Source organism: Cynoglossus semilaevis, chromosome Z, assembly GCF_000523025.1.
Source record: "Cynoglossus semilaevis isolate Cse_v1.0 chromosome Z, Cse_v1.0, whole genome shotgun sequence".
NCBI lineage: Eukaryota > Metazoa > Chordata > Actinopteri > Pleuronectiformes > Cynoglossidae > Cynoglossus > Cynoglossus semilaevis.
Genome location: NC_024328.1, coordinates 15,285,679 through 15,300,355, shown reverse-complemented (window position 1 = coordinate 15,300,355; position 14,677 = coordinate 15,285,679). Strand labels below are relative to the sequence as shown.

Here is a 14,677-nt window from a genome sequence, read left to right as displayed (position 1 = left end):
TTGGGGGCGAGGGCTGCAGTGACGAAAGGATGAAAGAATGTTATATTGACAACTTCTCAGTTCCATCAGGACGTGTGACCACGAGGCAAAAAAAAAAACCCAAAAAAAACAACTTAATATAGAAACTAATACGTGAGTGTCCCAATTCAGTTCATTTACAGTCTATTGTAGAAAAAAGGAGGAACTGGGAGAAAGTGAAGATCAGCAAAGCCAGCGCTTCGGTTCTCAATTCTTCTCCTCGGCCGTCACTTCTTTGCCTTCTTCTCCTTTCTTCTCCTCCTTCTTCTTCTCTTCTGAGGTCTTAACCTTTACCGAGAGCTCCTCCAGTTTCTCTGCCACCTTGTCTGTGTTTTCTGTGATTAAAAAAAAAAAAAAATCACCATCAACTAAACTAAAGACAGCAGCGATGTCCAATCAAAGTGCAGCATTTTCCAACCCTTTATTTAAAACCCTCAATTCCGTGACTTTACTAATGTAGCAGAGAGCCGACGACAGACTTTTTAAATTAAAATAATATTAATTAAAAGCCATTGAAACGTCAGCTCCTGCAGGTCATTGTAGCAGACAGAAAAAGTTCCAGGCTGAAGGCAGCAGCCAGGAACAGAGTGAGTCTGCAAAGTCGCCGCACCTTCGTCACTGGTGTCTGACGTGGGAGACCAGCGCCGGTCTCCACTGGTTCGACGTGTTTGCACCACCTCCACTTCTATTCGGTTCTTTAAGTTCATTTATGCAGTAAGTACTGACCTCTGACCCCTGCAGCTGAACCTAGCACCGATGCCTCTCCGCTCACTGCTGCTTCTTCTTCTTCCTCCTCCTCCTCATCATCATCATCCTCATCACCCTGACTGGTGTCACCCTGTCGCTCATCTCTGGCATTTGTGGCTAATATTGATGGACGATAGTCATAAACACGAGGCATTGCTAACAGTTAGCTACTGTAGCCTAGCTAACATGTAATCTTTTTTTTACGTCTGACAATAAACCCGTGTCATCTGCCGACACCTGGGGTCAGGTGAAGGTCAACAGACTTTTAGTAGTTTCAGGCCCAAAAATATTACTTTAAATTATGTGTCAAACATAAGGCCCACGGGTCAAATGCTGCCCACTCAGTGGTTTCGTACAGACAGCTGGATCTTAAGAAAAATGTAATTGTCCTATAACAAAGTGTTGGATTTATCGTCCTCCTGCTGAGCCAATCAGATGTCAAAAAAAGGAAAAAAAGATGGGACAAATTGAGGGTCTTTCCACTCACCCGTGTCTCCCTTTTGTTTACGGACTTCCTCTTTGCACTCGTCAAACTTTGCCTTGAACTTCTGGGCATCTGTAAGAACAGAAGAACTCGCCGTGAGTGGACGTGACATCGCAAAGCGGTAGAAGTTAAATTCACAGACGGTTCTTACTTTCTGCGTTTAAAAATCTTATTGCCAGTAGTTCGGGTTTGGGACTTTCGTCAGCGTAGTCCGCTAATGTGTTCCACACCCACGCCCTGTCACTGCCCGCGTTGGACTTCAGCTCCATAGTGGGCACAACTGAAATGACAAGAAATTTCAGCACGTCGTTTCACAAAGAACGAAAAAAAAAAAAAAGATTTTTTTTTTAAATATCAAGAATAAATGAATTCTCTTTACTGTGATGGTTAGCACAGATCTTCAGGGTCTTGTCTCTCCTCATCAGCAGGCGGATCGTTCCCTTCTCCTTGTGTTTCAGCAGCTTGACGTCACCGGTTCCTCTTTCCTTCCACTCTTGAGGCTTGTTTTCAGTGGCAAAACGAAAAAGTTTGGCCCGCCTGAAGAAAAAAAAAAAAAAAAAAAAAAACAACTTTCAAATTTGGCATTTCAGGCCAATTTAAAAAAAAAAATGTATAGAGAGCGTACATTTTGAAGAGCTCCTCCTCGTCCTCCTCTAGTGTCTTAACATCCTGCTCAGGAAGAGATACTATGGGCTCAAACTGGGGGTCGTGGTTGGGCTCTTCTGCACTGTCTGCAGGAATGTCGTGTTCTTCCTTGTTGTGAGAAAAGAAGCGGAGATTAAACAAACAAAAAACTTGAATTGTAGCTGTTATCCGTCAGACATTCAGATCAGGACGGAATATGGAAGCCAGACCATGTGCTCATCAGCAGCTCTGTCCTTTTTTAAAAGCCACCCATTGGTGGACAAAAAAAAAAAAAAAGAACCGATAAACAATACCGCGCACGTGGGTTACCGTAACTCAATACATATTTGAAATACAAAAACTAAAATTCATATCGCGTTTTATGCGCGAAATAAACGCAAAAATTGTTTGTAAGTTTTAAATATAAATGATTCCGTCACTCAATACTCATATTTACTTGTCTTAATCTTATTTAGTATTCCTATTGTTGAGGTCTTACAACGCCGAGAAAACTCTACTAGAAGTTTCTCTCAGCGGGGCCTGTAGTTAGCATGTCACAAGCTAAAGCTAAACCTTTATTTGTAATTAAATATATAGCTAAAATTGGAATTAAGATGCACTAGTGCAGTTAGGAAGATGATTAAAGAGATAACAGACTCAAACTATTGTTAATATTAAGTGAGGCTAACAGTCTGGTAAACTTCCGTGTATCCGGCGTCCAGCTAATTCAGCTGGCATTGATTAACTAACGTTAAAAACGGACATGTTTAGAAAGAGACACGACTGTAGCTTCACTGTTTACATGGTTATCTATATAACGTGCCGCTAACATATGATTTTCATTCACTTAAATAAAATCGTGACAGCGGTTGTACTTATGTTAAATAATGTACAACTACACACCAAAACGACCGCGGCAGCTAATGCTAACAATGCTAACACGTCTATGAAAACGCTTCGGGACGAGATGCCCAAAGACACAAAACCAGAAAGGAGGCCCCAATGAGTCGTGGAAAATATAATAAATACTTATCACGCGTCATAGCGTTAAAAAATACTAATAAACCACCTTTCGTAACGTCACTATTGTCCGCATCACTGGTTCTTTTGGCGTGCCGCTAAAGTGAGACTTTTTCACAATTATCCACACGTTAAATGGCTTATTTATGTCCAAATTTAGATCTTAAAATGAAGAAGAGAGGATAGACGACACAACATTATGAATCTTACCTTTGGGTCTGCCATATTATTGTAGATGTTTGCAGATTTTCGAAGTAGTACTAACAGATTCAAATCCCAAACTGACCGCCGTTTCCCTCCAACTGCTTCACTTCCGTCTCACGCCTGCGTGCCTTTCATATCCGGAGCACAGTGCGTGAAATGAAATTCCCTTCCATCCTGTGAACGTTTTATTTGCGTTTTCTAATCACGTGATCATTTTAATGCGTATAATACGTAAGGAACCGTTGTGACGTCTCTTCTGACCAGTTAATTGATGGTCTGTTTCCGGTCTGTTTCCGGTCGATTTTACACTCACTAAAAATTATGCCTGTCACTTTAAGAGAGTTCAAAGTTGAAAGTGGCACGTGGTCACACAACATGGTGGCGCCCTGCGTGTTTCAGTAAAAGACTGTGGTTTGAAATAAATCTAAAGAAGAAGGTAAGATCGGTCGACGGTGTGAACAGTGTGCACGGTTACTGACCTCAGATGGCGCTAGTCACTACACGAGCACCTGACACGTTTATAAACAAACTGCGGCGAAGCTTTAACCGCGGTCTTTATGACGTGTATATACTGTATGTTTACGTCTGTTTAAACAGCGAATCAGCGAAATCGTTACCTCAGCGGTTTTTTCAGATAAAATATACTATTTAATGGTTAAATAATTTTTTGTTTTGTTTATTTAGTTGCTGGTTGTAACTTTTTGCGTTGCGTGCGCTTTAATACATTTTATAAACAGTTTTCTTGACTTGGATTACGTAATTACCGTATTAACTTCGTGTTATGTTAACAGACTAATAATAATGACAAAGAGTCGGTACGATAATCAGTAATGTTGTAAAATTAAAAAAAAAAGTGCTTAACTTGGCCGACAGATGTCGATGTTTCCAAAGTAGCTCATAAGGGGGCGCCATAATGATGGTAATAGACCATAAGGGATGGTTGGTAATCGTTTTTTAAAACATAACTCCATTTGGCTTCAGGTCAGAAGACCTTAACCATCGATACTAGTTAACCAGAAGCTAACCAGAAGCTAACCAGAGCTGGTCTTAATTGCGGTCTTTCCCAGCAGAGCGATGGCAGACGGTGGTGACAAACCTCTGGTTGAGACCCTTCCTCCCAAGGTTCCTCCCAAGGAGGGGGGCGGTCCCGACGAGCCCGTCCGGGTGTGCGACAACGACGGCGTGATGTCCGATGACAGAGCCGAAGGGACGGCCGAGGCTGCGTCCGACTCGGGCGCGTACGGCTACATCAAAGAAGACCTGTTCACGTCGGAGATTTACAAAGTGGAGATCAGGAACCTGCCCAAGTTCATCGGCTTCAACGACCTGAAGAAGTTCCTGGCCAAGCACGGCCTCAGCTCACACAAGGTCAAACTGTTTGACAAGCACAAGTTCGCATTTGTCACCTTCAAGAACGAGGAGGAGCGCGACAAGGCGATGAAGATGGTGCACGGCATGCAGTGGAAGGGCCAGGTCCTGAGCGTCCGGTTGGCCAAACCTAAGGCAGACCCCATCCTGGGGAGGAGGAGGAATAAGGGGGAGGACAGAGGCTCGGGGGGGCAGCCGCCCTGCAAGCGGGCAGAAGGAGAACCGGACGAGGAGCCGCTCAGCGTCCAGATTGCCAACGTGGTGACTCCTCTGTGGGGAGTGCCTTACGAGGAGCAGCTGAGGAGGAAGGAGAACGAAGTCAGGGGCGTTCTTCAGAGGTTGGCCAAGTAGGTGGTCTTAACCAATCAGGTTATTCATTAATTAGGGATGTCTGATATTTTGGCAACTTTTTTGCCAATATCCGATATGCCGATATTACCCTAGGGGGCAGAAATTTCTTCACGGCATCTGACTCGTCTGTCTCCAGGGCATTACGCTAGTTTTAGAGCACACATCTTTTAACAAAACCCAAGCATTGTGTTATCAGGTTTTCATTATCGGAGGAAAAACCAATAACGATTCTTACGGATATGACATAGCTATGCTAACATCGGGCCGATATCGTCGGACATCCCTATCATTAATCCAACCATTGAATCTTTTTGTGACACTCCTTTGAGCTCGCCCTCTAGTGGGAGATGTTTGCAACTAACTAACCGTGTGTCCACAGGGAGATCGGCAGCACCAACAAAATCCTGCTGCCGTGGCTGTTTGCACAGAAGGGGAAGTACAATAATATGTGCTGCCCCCTGGAGGCCATTCAACCATCGCCCACACAGGTGTGTAGTGTGTTCAAAGGTCGACCGTCTGTTCACAGAGACGCACCAATCACGTGTCCTCTCTGTCCCCGGTAGACGGCCTACAGGAACAAGTGCGAGTTCCTCATCTCAATGGGAGCAGACGGTCGCGACAAGACCATCGGTTTTCGTCTGGGGAAGTACAAAGGAGGCTCATGCGCGGTAGTGGGCCCGGCCGACACGTGTCATGTGTCCGACCAGGCCAAGAACGTAGTCGGCAGCTTCCAGACGTTCATCAGGTGATTATGAAGACGGGAAATACGGCTGATGATAACGTGTTTCCGCAGATGAAATATCAATAATAATTAGGGATGTACGATATTCGGATATTGTCTGAACGCCTAATTTCCAATTTCCGGAAGTTAAGTGTCGCCTGCTCACTAAGTCAATGGGTTAAAGCAGTGTTTCTTAATTATGTTCTGCCATACCGCCACTAGGGGGCGGAAGTGTTTTTTTTAAACCCTCATCCCCCTAACATGAGTCTCTGGTAATATTTATTTATCTGTACAAACCAGCATTAAAATAGATGAACAAAATGAGCTGCGATACTGCCATCTAGTGACCTTCACTGTCACATACAGCCGTTTTTCCCCCCAAAACTATTTTTATTGCACACATCATTTGGCTAAACCCAAGTGTTGCGTTATCGGGTTTTTATTATCGGAAAATTAAAAAAAAAAAACAATAACGATTCTTACTGATATTACGTAATATGCTAATATCAGTCCGATTATTTTACGAACAGAACCACGCCGTACTCTGTGTACAGTCCTGAGACGTACGAGGGTCACTGGAAGCAGCTGACGGTACGCAGCACCAGGAGCGGTGAGACCATGGCCATGGTCTTCTTCAACCCACAGGTGAACATGTGACATTTTTACTGAAAAAAAAAAACGATGTCAGATCAAACGTGTCCGATATTTATCGTCTTTTATGTCTCGTAGAAACTGGAAGAAGAAGAACTGGACGACCTGAAGAGATCCATGCGGGAGTTCTTCACGGACGGCGAGGGACAGAGCTGCGGGCTGACTTCTTTATACTTCATCAGAGAAGGTCAAAGGTGAGGTCGTCGCTGACTGCTGCCGGTCGGAATACTGCACGATACCACAGTACCGCTAACATGCTGTGTTGTTGGTCAAGGACCTCACCTAATCCTGAAGACCTGCCCTGTGAGCTGGTCGCCGGGGAGACCTGCATCCACGAGGAACTGCTGGGCCTGAAGTTCCGGATTTCTCCTCATTCTTTCTTCCAGGTAAGAACAGTAGCACATGTACACGTACTGCATGTGTACATGTACTGCATGTGTACATGTACTGCATGTGTACATGTACTGCATGTGTCATGTGTACTGTACATGTACTGCATGTGTACATGTACTGCATGTGTACATGTACTGCATGTGTACGCTGAGGGTATGTGTGTGTGTGACTCCGCAGGTGAACACCGCAGCTGCGGAGGTGCTGTACTCCGTGGTGGGGGAGTGGGCCCAGCTGGACCAGGACAGCACCGTGTTGGACGTGTGCTGTGGGACGGGGACCATCGGCATCTCCCTGGCTAAGGTTCGATCTCTTTCTTTGAATTTTATTTCCCCAGAATATCGCAGTTTTTTTTTCACGTTCTTGTTGATATAATATAATACCCGCAATAATGTCAAACATCGCCGTTATCAACATTCTCCAGCAGGGGTCACTAGCAGTACCTTTACTGCGTTAGGAACCAAAAATAATAACAGGAAGAAAAAAGGAAAGTGAACTCCTTTTCGTTGTGACAGCACTGCTTTTTAATCCCTCACCAAAGTCAGCAGGGGGCAGCATGCTCAGGGCACCTCGGTTTTGGACTCGAACCTGAAACCTTCCAGACCTAAGTCTTGGATCACTTCCTTAACCACTGATCCACCACGACTGCCCAGGGTTTTTTTTTGTCACTACTTTTCGCATTTTATTTACAATTTACGAACGACTGTGAAGTCTTTCTGTTACACAGGAGGCAGTAGAGAGCAGCCGTCACCTTCAGAATAAAAGACGGTTCTGTTTACAGTATCGCGTCAAGTACAGTTTTGGCTAACTTTGACCTCGGTGACCTGACGTTTGTCCGCAGAGGGTGAAGAAGGTGATCGGGATCGAAATGTGTCAGGAAGCAGTGGCGGACGCTAAGGTTAATGCCAAGCTCAACGGTGAGAGTGCGCCGTGATCATCACGCACAACTCAAATGTTGTCATTAATTAATACTCGCAGTACTACATTTGCACGTACTCACCCGTGTGCGTTCCAGGTCTCAGTAACGTCGAGTTCCACTGCGGCAGAGCGGAGGACGTGTTCCCCAACGTTCTCGGCGCGGTGGTGTCGCCCAATGTCACGGCGATCGTGGACCCGCCGCGGGCAGGTCTACGTAAGTCCGCAGCTCCCCCTGTGGATATGTCAAGAATGTTATTTTTTATTTATTGTTGTTGTTGTTTTTTGTTTTTTTTTGGACGATAGACTCTAAGGTGATCCTGGCGATCAGGAGGGCGGAGCACCTGAAGAGGCTGGTTTACGTGTCGTGTAACGCCAAGGCAGCCATGAACAACTTCGTAGAGTGAGTTCTACTGCAGTTTCACTGATGTACTGCAGTATCGCAAATACGGTAAACAAACGGAATTAAAAAAAAATGTCCGCGTTTGTTTTCCAGCCTTTGCAGAGCTCCTTCCAACCGGGTTCAGGGCGCCCCCTTCAGACCAGTGCGAGCCATCTCTGTGGATCTGTTCCCCCAGACCATCCACGTTGAGATGCTCCTTCTACTGGAGAGAGAGGGATACAGCACCCCGACCAGCAGCGATCGGGAAAAGATAGATAGCTAGCCTTGGTACAGCGTGCTATTAAATTTTTTTTTTTTTTTTACATTTGTAAAGTATCTGCAAGGCTAGTACTTGTCGAGAGGCCGAGCTAGTACCTTCTTAAGTTGGCTTCACGAACTGCTTTTTATCTATTGCATCTTCCTGGGCTACGTCACCAAACACAGACGGAAAGGTTTCCTGTGGAAAGGGCAGGGCGACATCTAGTGGTGAAATCTTGTTTTAAGTGTAGAACGCGCGTTTCCCTTTAAAACTTAAGAACACGAATGACGTGTATTTCTGTTTTTAATCAATAAAAATACGGAGGGCGCCCACAAGGTGGCGCCACTCTCATGCATTCATTTCAAACGTCGATTCTTGTGGTTTGTTCTCGGTCTTCCTTTTCTTTGGCAGAAATCTTAGAGGCAAAGATGGCGGTGCATGTCCGATCACTGTAGTACGACAAACATAATTCAACTATATTTTTGTATTTTCCACTGTAATTAACCAGTATAAAATATATCGTTTACCTGAAAGACGTCTCGTTCTCGCGATGATGAGCTTCACGAGATTAAAGATGGCGACGCGGGTCGCATAAATACGTTGAATATTTAATTATTTTAGGTTTAAAAAAAAACAAGATTCAACAACTGGACATTTAAGTATTAAAAAAATAAAACACAAATGTTATAAACCTTGTCCAGTCCCCAGGGGTCGCCATAGTAGAAAAAAAAAAGTGAAGTCGAGAATATCTACTCACAATTTTCATTTATGATAAAGTTCCGTCCTAGTCATGTGTGTGTTGTAGTGTCGTTGTTCGACTCGTTCTTCAAACCGGAAGTTGACAAATCAGGTACAGAAAGTAGACAAATCAAAATCAGGTACAACAAATAATTTTATTGTTAACATGGCATCTAAACAAAACGAAAACATGTGAGAAAATAAAAGCATGGCAAGGCGCGTTTCCTTTGCAGGACTTTTTAGACCAGGTGTAGTAGTACCAGGAACTGAATGGAAATATGGAACTGTTTCAGTCCACAATCAGTCATCACCTGTCTGAAAAAACGGAGGAACATTTGCCGACGTGATCGGAGTCGGACTGACCTGTGATCGGGTTGAACGGTCGGTCCGTTGTTTACAACCATAACATCCATCGGTTCCTGGTACCTGGCAGTGGAAATGGGTCCAAAATAGTTATTTATTTATTTATTTGGAACGTTAAAATACTCTGTGGCACTGTGCTTTTTTTTCGACTAAAGTGTTAGCGTCGGAGGCCGAGTCTGGAGGAAAAAAAAAAAAATGGCACCGAAGACGAAAAGTCATCGCCACGGAAACACGAGTCACTTCTGCACTGACATCGGTCGCCGTCGGTGCAGAAACTTCTAGTTAAGGCAGGTGCTAACGACCAGAGCTAACGAACGGTCATCACTTCACGAAGCACTTTGTTTTGAAAAGTCGTGCAAAAACAAAACAAACAAACAAACAAAAAAAACAAGTCAGTGGGTGTTCGTTCTTTTTATCGTTTACAAAGACTAAACATCCATCACAGCTACCGATAAAACGGGTGGGCGTTGACCAGCGATGAAGGCGACAAATACACAAATTTTAGGCCTGTCAAAATACTTGAAGCAACAAAAACTATCCGTGGGGATGTGGAACTTTATAGAAACTAACTAAACGAAGCAATCGTTGTCGTTGTTTTTTATTCTAACACAGAAGCATGCCGTTTCATTTAAACGTTCTTATGTTGTCAGCAGTTGATGTGTTCCCCCCCCCCCCCGCCGGTCCCCGTCGTGACCTTTGCCACAGTGAGGGGGTGCATCTGCAGAGGTAGATGGTATTTGCTCTACGGTGTGTTAGGCATTAGTTCTGACCCACTCCGATGGATTTTCCTAATTTGACGAGACGTGAATGAAGGGACGGCAGCGGTTCTGACCGGCCGTCTCTAGCCGCCCACCACTTCGGTTGAAGCGTAACAAAGTGGTGGGTCGCGTTTTACACGAGTGACGGTGTAAGACAGTGACTTAAACGTCCACCGTGCACAGAGGCTCTCCCCCCGGCTGGTCCGACTGCATTATCGTCATCTTCGGCTTCTTCCTTGTTTCCTCCTGGAATTAACACAGACAGGAATGTTTCATTAGTGTCGCAGCAGCAACAACAACAACAACAACAACAACAGCAATAATCCTGACATTTTGAATCTACGTGTCTGCCTGGTCATTAGCAGCATTAGCATCATTAGCAGCGTTAGCAGCACTTTTAGCAGCATTAACAGCATGAGAAGTAGCGTTAGCAGCACTGTTAGCAACATTAACAGCAGCACTAGCCGCATAAAAAGTAACGTTGGCAGCATTAGCATCACTGTTAGCAATATTTACAGCAGCATTAGCAGCATGAGAAGTAGCCTGAGCATCGTTAGCAGCACTGTTAGCAACATTAACAGCAGCATTATAGCAATGAGTAGCATTAGCAACATTAATAGCAGCACCAGCCGCATTAGCAGCATAAAAAGCAGCATTAGCAGCACTGTTAGCGACATTTACAACAGCACTAGCCGCATTAGCAGGATAAGAAGTAGAGTCAGCAGCACTGTTAGCAACATTAACAGCAGCATTATAAGAATGAGAAGTAGCATTAGCAGCACTATTAGAAACATTAATAGCAGGACCAGCCGCATCAGCAGCACGAGAAGTAGCTAGTAGTTAGTGTCGTTAGCAGCTCACCCTCTGTGCTGCCAGTTTTATCATCTCCTCCTGCAGCTTGTTCAGGATGTGCAGGTTGGGTTTGTTCTTCTTGGCGAACTGCTGCAGCTCGATCACACTCTTGTCTGAGTTCTCCTGTGAGACAGAACCGAGGAAACATTCAACATTCAACCACAGTACTTACAGCGCCCCCTACTGGACCCCCCACTCCTGACGGCACCCACCTTCTTCACCATCTTGTTGCTCTCCCGTCCGTACATGCGCAGCAGCGAGCCCCAGTTCTTCACGTGGGGGTGGAGCATCTGCAGGATCTTCTGGGACGCTAGCTGTTTACCCACCCTCTTGTTTTTACCTGTGGGGGAGCGACCGACAGCGGGGTCAGACTATAGTACAGGTCGATGGTACACACACACACCATGTGACCAATGAAGAACCGCCGTCACTTACACCAGCCTCTCACGGTGTGTTTCCCACACGTCATCACGTACTCGCTCTTCTGGTTCTTCCCGGGGATCACCTCAAACTGTATGCTGGTGTCTCCCATCCCATGGTTTCTGCAGTGGAATCAGACCAGGACGTCAGTACCAGGTGAGGTGACATCAACACCCGTGTGTGTGTGTGTGTGCAGCAGCTCACCTTTTAAGGCACTCGTGGAGAATCTGATAGGGCGACAGCAGCCCGGCCTTGTTGGTCAACTCGTAGACCCTGGAGTCCTCGATACAGATGTGGTTAAAATACTGACGGAGACAGATGGACATTCATCGTCAAACTGTGTCGTACAAATAACGATTAAAAAAAAAAAACAGGGAGGAGACACACCTCCAGTTCGTCGCCCTCTACTGGCTTCTCCTCCGACGTCTGCTTCACAAAGTCGGGGATGAGGATCTCCAGTGTGGCTCGGGCTGCAGGGCACGACAGAGAGGTCACATGACAAGGGTCACACGACAACGGTCACATGACAACACAGATGTGGATCACATTCGTTTTGGCAAGACGTCAAAATATATACTTAATTATTTGGGGGGAACATAAAAAAAAATTTAAAAAGTTTTAAATTTTAATTTTTAAATTAAAAAAAAACAAAAGAAAAATCACATTTTCTCTTTAATATATAAACAAATTTAAAAAAAGTGTTTTCCTGGTCAATCAGTAATTGTTTTAATTTTTTTAATCGCGATTTTTGCCACAGCCCAGCAGCCTGACAACCAATTTTTTGGTGTAAAAGTCAGTGTCAGGTGACATCATCAACGCGTGTGTTACGACAGTCAAAACTGAGGAAAAAGAAAAGAAAGAAAGAAGAGAAAAAAAAAAAAAAAAAAAAGAAAAATGTGAAATTTACCAGCTTTGTTTTTGGCCAGTTTTTTACTGCTAGCTGTCCCCGTGCCGTATGTCACCCCGTCTATAATGACCGAAGCTCCGAAGGGTTCACTTGGGTTCTCTACGGAAAAACACGAACATCACCTTCACTTGAACACTTTGGTTAAACCTTACAACAAAAGTAACTTGACGTTAAAAAATTGAGTCAAAAAAAAAAACTCACCACATTCAAAAAAGTTGTAAACGGGTCGAACCTTGAGGACACGCTGCATATATTCATGCAGGATACAAACTTCAGACTTCCCATTTGGGTTGATGATGAATTCTGAAAAAAATTGGAGAAATGTTTTTTTTAAATATATAGAAAATTCAAATGACTAAGAAAAACAAGTACACGTGTGTACTCTCGCATCAAACGTGCCTTTCTTAGTCGGGGCGTCCTGCACCGACAGCGTGATGAGCTTCTGATTGGCCGGCAGGATGGGTCGCTCCGACTCCGCCTGCTTCCTCTTCATGTCTCGGTTGAACTGTCGGCGCTCGGCCCAGGTGCGGAACTTCTTCACCGTCACCTGTTCGAAGTCGAAGCACTTTTCCAGGTAGGAGCGGAACTCGTTGATGTCTGCGGAGGGCGACATGGAGTCGGGTCACGACTCGGTAACGTAAAAGACGTTAATATATTAAAAAACAAAAAATAAAAAACGCAGTGACCAGGGTGACCAGCAGGGGGCTCCTACCTACGGACTCGTCCTTGCACACCTCCACCTTAGCCTTGACCTGGCCCAGAGCTCCGTGGGCCGTGTCCCAGGGCTGCGGCTCTTTGATCGGCGGGCCGGCGTCCGCGGTGCTTTCGGCCTCCGCAGCTCCGTCGGTCGGGACGGGGGTGGGAACGCCGCCGGAGCTGCGGGAGCCGAGGAGCTCACCTCCTCCTCGCCGGGCTGGACCGAGGACTCCTCCGCGGCAGGAGTTACCTCTCCGTTCAGTTCCTTCTCCTCGTGCTCCTTAATTTTCTTGTAGTGGAGACACGGGATGCTGCTCGTAGGAGGGTCGTGTTTCTGAACGAGCAGGAAAAAAAAAAAAACAGCATTGTTTCCCAAAGACTGGGTTGCAGCCCTCAGGTGGGTCGTAAAAAAAATGTTTGGGGTCGTCTCGCATCGTGTTTCCCAGGAGTTTACCAATAACGTCTATCGACATGGGTCACTTTTAAAATATGGGTCGCCAGAAAAAAAAAAAAAGTTTGACTTTACAGAATGCTTTTATTTTGAAATCTAAAGTTGAGGTTCATCCAGACTTACTCTGATGCTGCCAGTTCCTAGGAAGTAGGGCCTGGACCAGGTGACCACTCTGCTCTCTCTGTGCAGGTACACTGGAATGCCGGAGTTATGGAATGTCATTATCCACCCGTCAGGAAGAGGTTCAGTGGGGGGGCGCCCTCGACCTGACATGGACACAGACGTGACACCAGGTTAAATCCTAGTAACACGACACTCAAAAAAAAACATCTCTGCTTCGTCACCTGACTGACGTCGTCATCGACCACATGACTAAGAAAAAAAACAAAAATGCTCACACAGATCAAATCAGTGGCACGGGAGCGCTCTCTAGTGGTACGCGGGGAAATTTTCATATTTACATTTTCAATTGTATAAATCGGAAACATACCACGCACAATTAACGACATCGGGAAAAAAACGTGTAGCTACTTGTGAGATTACGAACGGGGAAGCTAACAGGGAAGCTAATATATGCTAATGTTGGTCGTCATATATAAAAAGTTTGAGAACCACTGCTCTCGTGCATTGTTTCCCAAACACTGGGTCGCGACCCTGATGTGGGTCACAAGAAACAAAAATTTTTTTTGGGTCGTCTCACATCGTGTTTCCCAGGAGTTTACAAATACCGTCTAGGTTTCTGACTTTCAAAATATGGGTCCCTAAAGAAAAGAAAAAAAAAAGGGAAATACCACTCTAGTGGGCCACATAAACTGATAAGGCGGGCTGGAATGTGGCCTGCAGGCCCTAGGTTTGACAAACACGTTTAAACTGTGCTAATTTCGAATTTTAAGATAAATGAAGTCCCAGCACAGACCGCAGACCACGGTTTCAGAACTCACTCTTCAGGACCGTCTTGATTTTGGTCATCATGGGTTGGACCCCCCCCTCGCCGTCCGACTGATGGTCACTCTCGCCGCCTGACTTGTCCTCGGACGTGCGCATCTTCTTGGGCACGGGCATGCCCTCCTCCAGCAGGGCGTCCACGTCGTTGTCGAACTCCTCCTGGAAAAGAGCCAGGGGTTCGACCCCGCAGAGATCGCGGCTTCAGTTTTTGACGTTTGAGCCCAGAGGGACAGACGCTCCAGGTCAACAGTTTGGAGACAGAGACAGTTTGGCTTCGGTTTGATGGCGTTAGAAGCTGAAATATTAAAGCTGTTGTGCTTTAAGAAAACGCAATAAAAAAAAAGTTGATTTAGTTAAAAAATGCGTTAAAAAAAAACACCGCAAAACTCAACTAGTTTTTTTTTTTTGTTACA

General features: G+C 45.2%; 3 protein-coding genes and 1 non-coding gene across 8 annotated transcripts in view; 1 reads left to right on the top strand and 3 right to left on the bottom strand.

Annotated features, from left to right (window-relative positions):
* Positions 1-145: 145 nt before the first annotated feature.
* On the bottom strand, positions 146-3,281 carry ranbp1 (RAN binding protein 1). 3 transcript variants are annotated; one of them, XM_008336565.3, is made up of 7 exons: positions 3,103-3,281; positions 1,875-2,007; positions 1,629-1,786; positions 1,401-1,529; positions 1,253-1,321; positions 745-882; positions 146-353 (listed from the first exon to the last, which is right to left on the bottom strand). In XM_008336565.3, the coding sequence occupies exons 1-7, from the start codon at positions 3,116-3,118 to the stop codon at positions 226-228; spliced, it is 771 nt and encodes a 256-aa protein (XP_008334787.1). In that variant the 5' UTR covers positions 3,119-3,281; the 3' UTR covers positions 146-225. The 3 variants fall into 3 exon arrangements, with proteins under 3 accessions (XP_008334787.1, XP_008334788.1, XP_008334789.1); XM_008336566.3 differs by having other exon boundaries at positions 1,875-2,002; positions 3,104-3,275; XM_008336567.3 differs by lacking the exon at positions 745-882 and having other exon boundaries at positions 3,103-3,278.
* LOC112486525 (small nucleolar RNA SNORA77) lies at positions 469-615 on the bottom strand. The gene has a single exon (XR_003048981.1). It is a non-coding gene; the product is annotated as a small nucleolar RNA SNORA77 (small nucleolar RNA).
* Positions 3,282-3,467: 186 nt separating the features above from the next.
* On the top strand, positions 3,468-8,500 carry trmt2a (tRNA methyltransferase 2 homolog A). Of its 3 annotated transcripts, none has more exons than XM_025053238.1 (12): positions 3,468-3,533; positions 4,165-4,812; positions 5,196-5,304; positions 5,380-5,552; positions 6,068-6,182; positions 6,267-6,382; positions 6,463-6,574; positions 6,759-6,881; positions 7,420-7,495; positions 7,594-7,710; positions 7,800-7,896; positions 7,990-8,500. In XM_025053238.1, the coding sequence occupies exons 2-12, from the start codon at positions 4,172-4,174 to the stop codon at positions 8,156-8,158; spliced, it is 1,848 nt and encodes a 615-aa protein (XP_024909006.1). In that variant the 5' UTR covers positions 3,468-3,533; positions 4,165-4,171; the 3' UTR covers positions 8,159-8,500. The 3 variants fall into 3 exon arrangements, with proteins under 3 accessions (XP_024909006.1, XP_008334791.1, XP_008334790.1); XM_008336569.2 differs by having other exon boundaries at positions 3,469-3,533; positions 5,380-5,561; XM_008336568.2 differs by having other exon boundaries at positions 3,487-3,533; positions 4,168-4,812; positions 5,380-5,561.
* A 508-nt stretch (positions 8,501-9,008) lies between these two features.
* dgcr8 (DGCR8 microprocessor complex subunit) overlaps positions 9,009-14,677 on the bottom strand; it is a 7,881-nt gene continuing 2,212 nt past the window's right edge. The window contains 13 exon segments of the mRNA XM_025053237.1: positions 9,009-10,239; positions 10,855-10,968; positions 11,058-11,185; positions 11,281-11,387; positions 11,470-11,570; positions 11,653-11,735; positions 12,173-12,271; positions 12,374-12,475; positions 12,572-12,769; positions 12,885-13,046; positions 13,049-13,202; positions 13,443-13,585; positions 14,261-14,423. Of these exon segments, the coding sequence (XP_024909005.1) occupies positions 10,156-10,239; positions 10,855-10,968; positions 11,058-11,185; positions 11,281-11,387; positions 11,470-11,570; positions 11,653-11,735; positions 12,173-12,271; positions 12,374-12,475; positions 12,572-12,769; positions 12,885-13,046; positions 13,049-13,202; positions 13,443-13,585; positions 14,261-14,423 (1,638 nt within the window). The 3' untranslated portion in view covers positions 9,009-10,155.

Bases quoted from the DNA above. Each gene is read 5' to 3' on its own strand.
- trmt2a (XM_008336569.2), top strand. From the start codon at position 4,172: ATGGCAGACGGTGGTGACAAACCTCTGGTTGAGACCCTTCCTCCCAAG. The intron at 6,575-6,758 runs GTAAGAACAGTA...GTGACTCCGCAG, and splicing joins CTCCTCATTCTTTCTTCCAG to GTGAACACCGCAGCTGCGGA. The intron at 7,711-7,799 runs GTAAGTCCGCAG...TTTGGACGATAG, and splicing joins CCCGCCGCGGGCAGGTCTAC to ACTCTAAGGTGATCCTGGCG.
- ranbp1 (XM_008336565.3), bottom strand. The intron at 1,530-1,628 runs GTAAAGAGAATT...TTGTCATTTCAG, and splicing joins GATCTGTGCTAACCATCACA to TTGTGCCCACTATGGAGCTG. The intron at 1,322-1,400 runs GTAAGAACCGTC...CTGTTCTTACAG, and splicing joins AAGATTTTTAAACGCAGAAA to ATGCCCAGAAGTTCAAGGCA.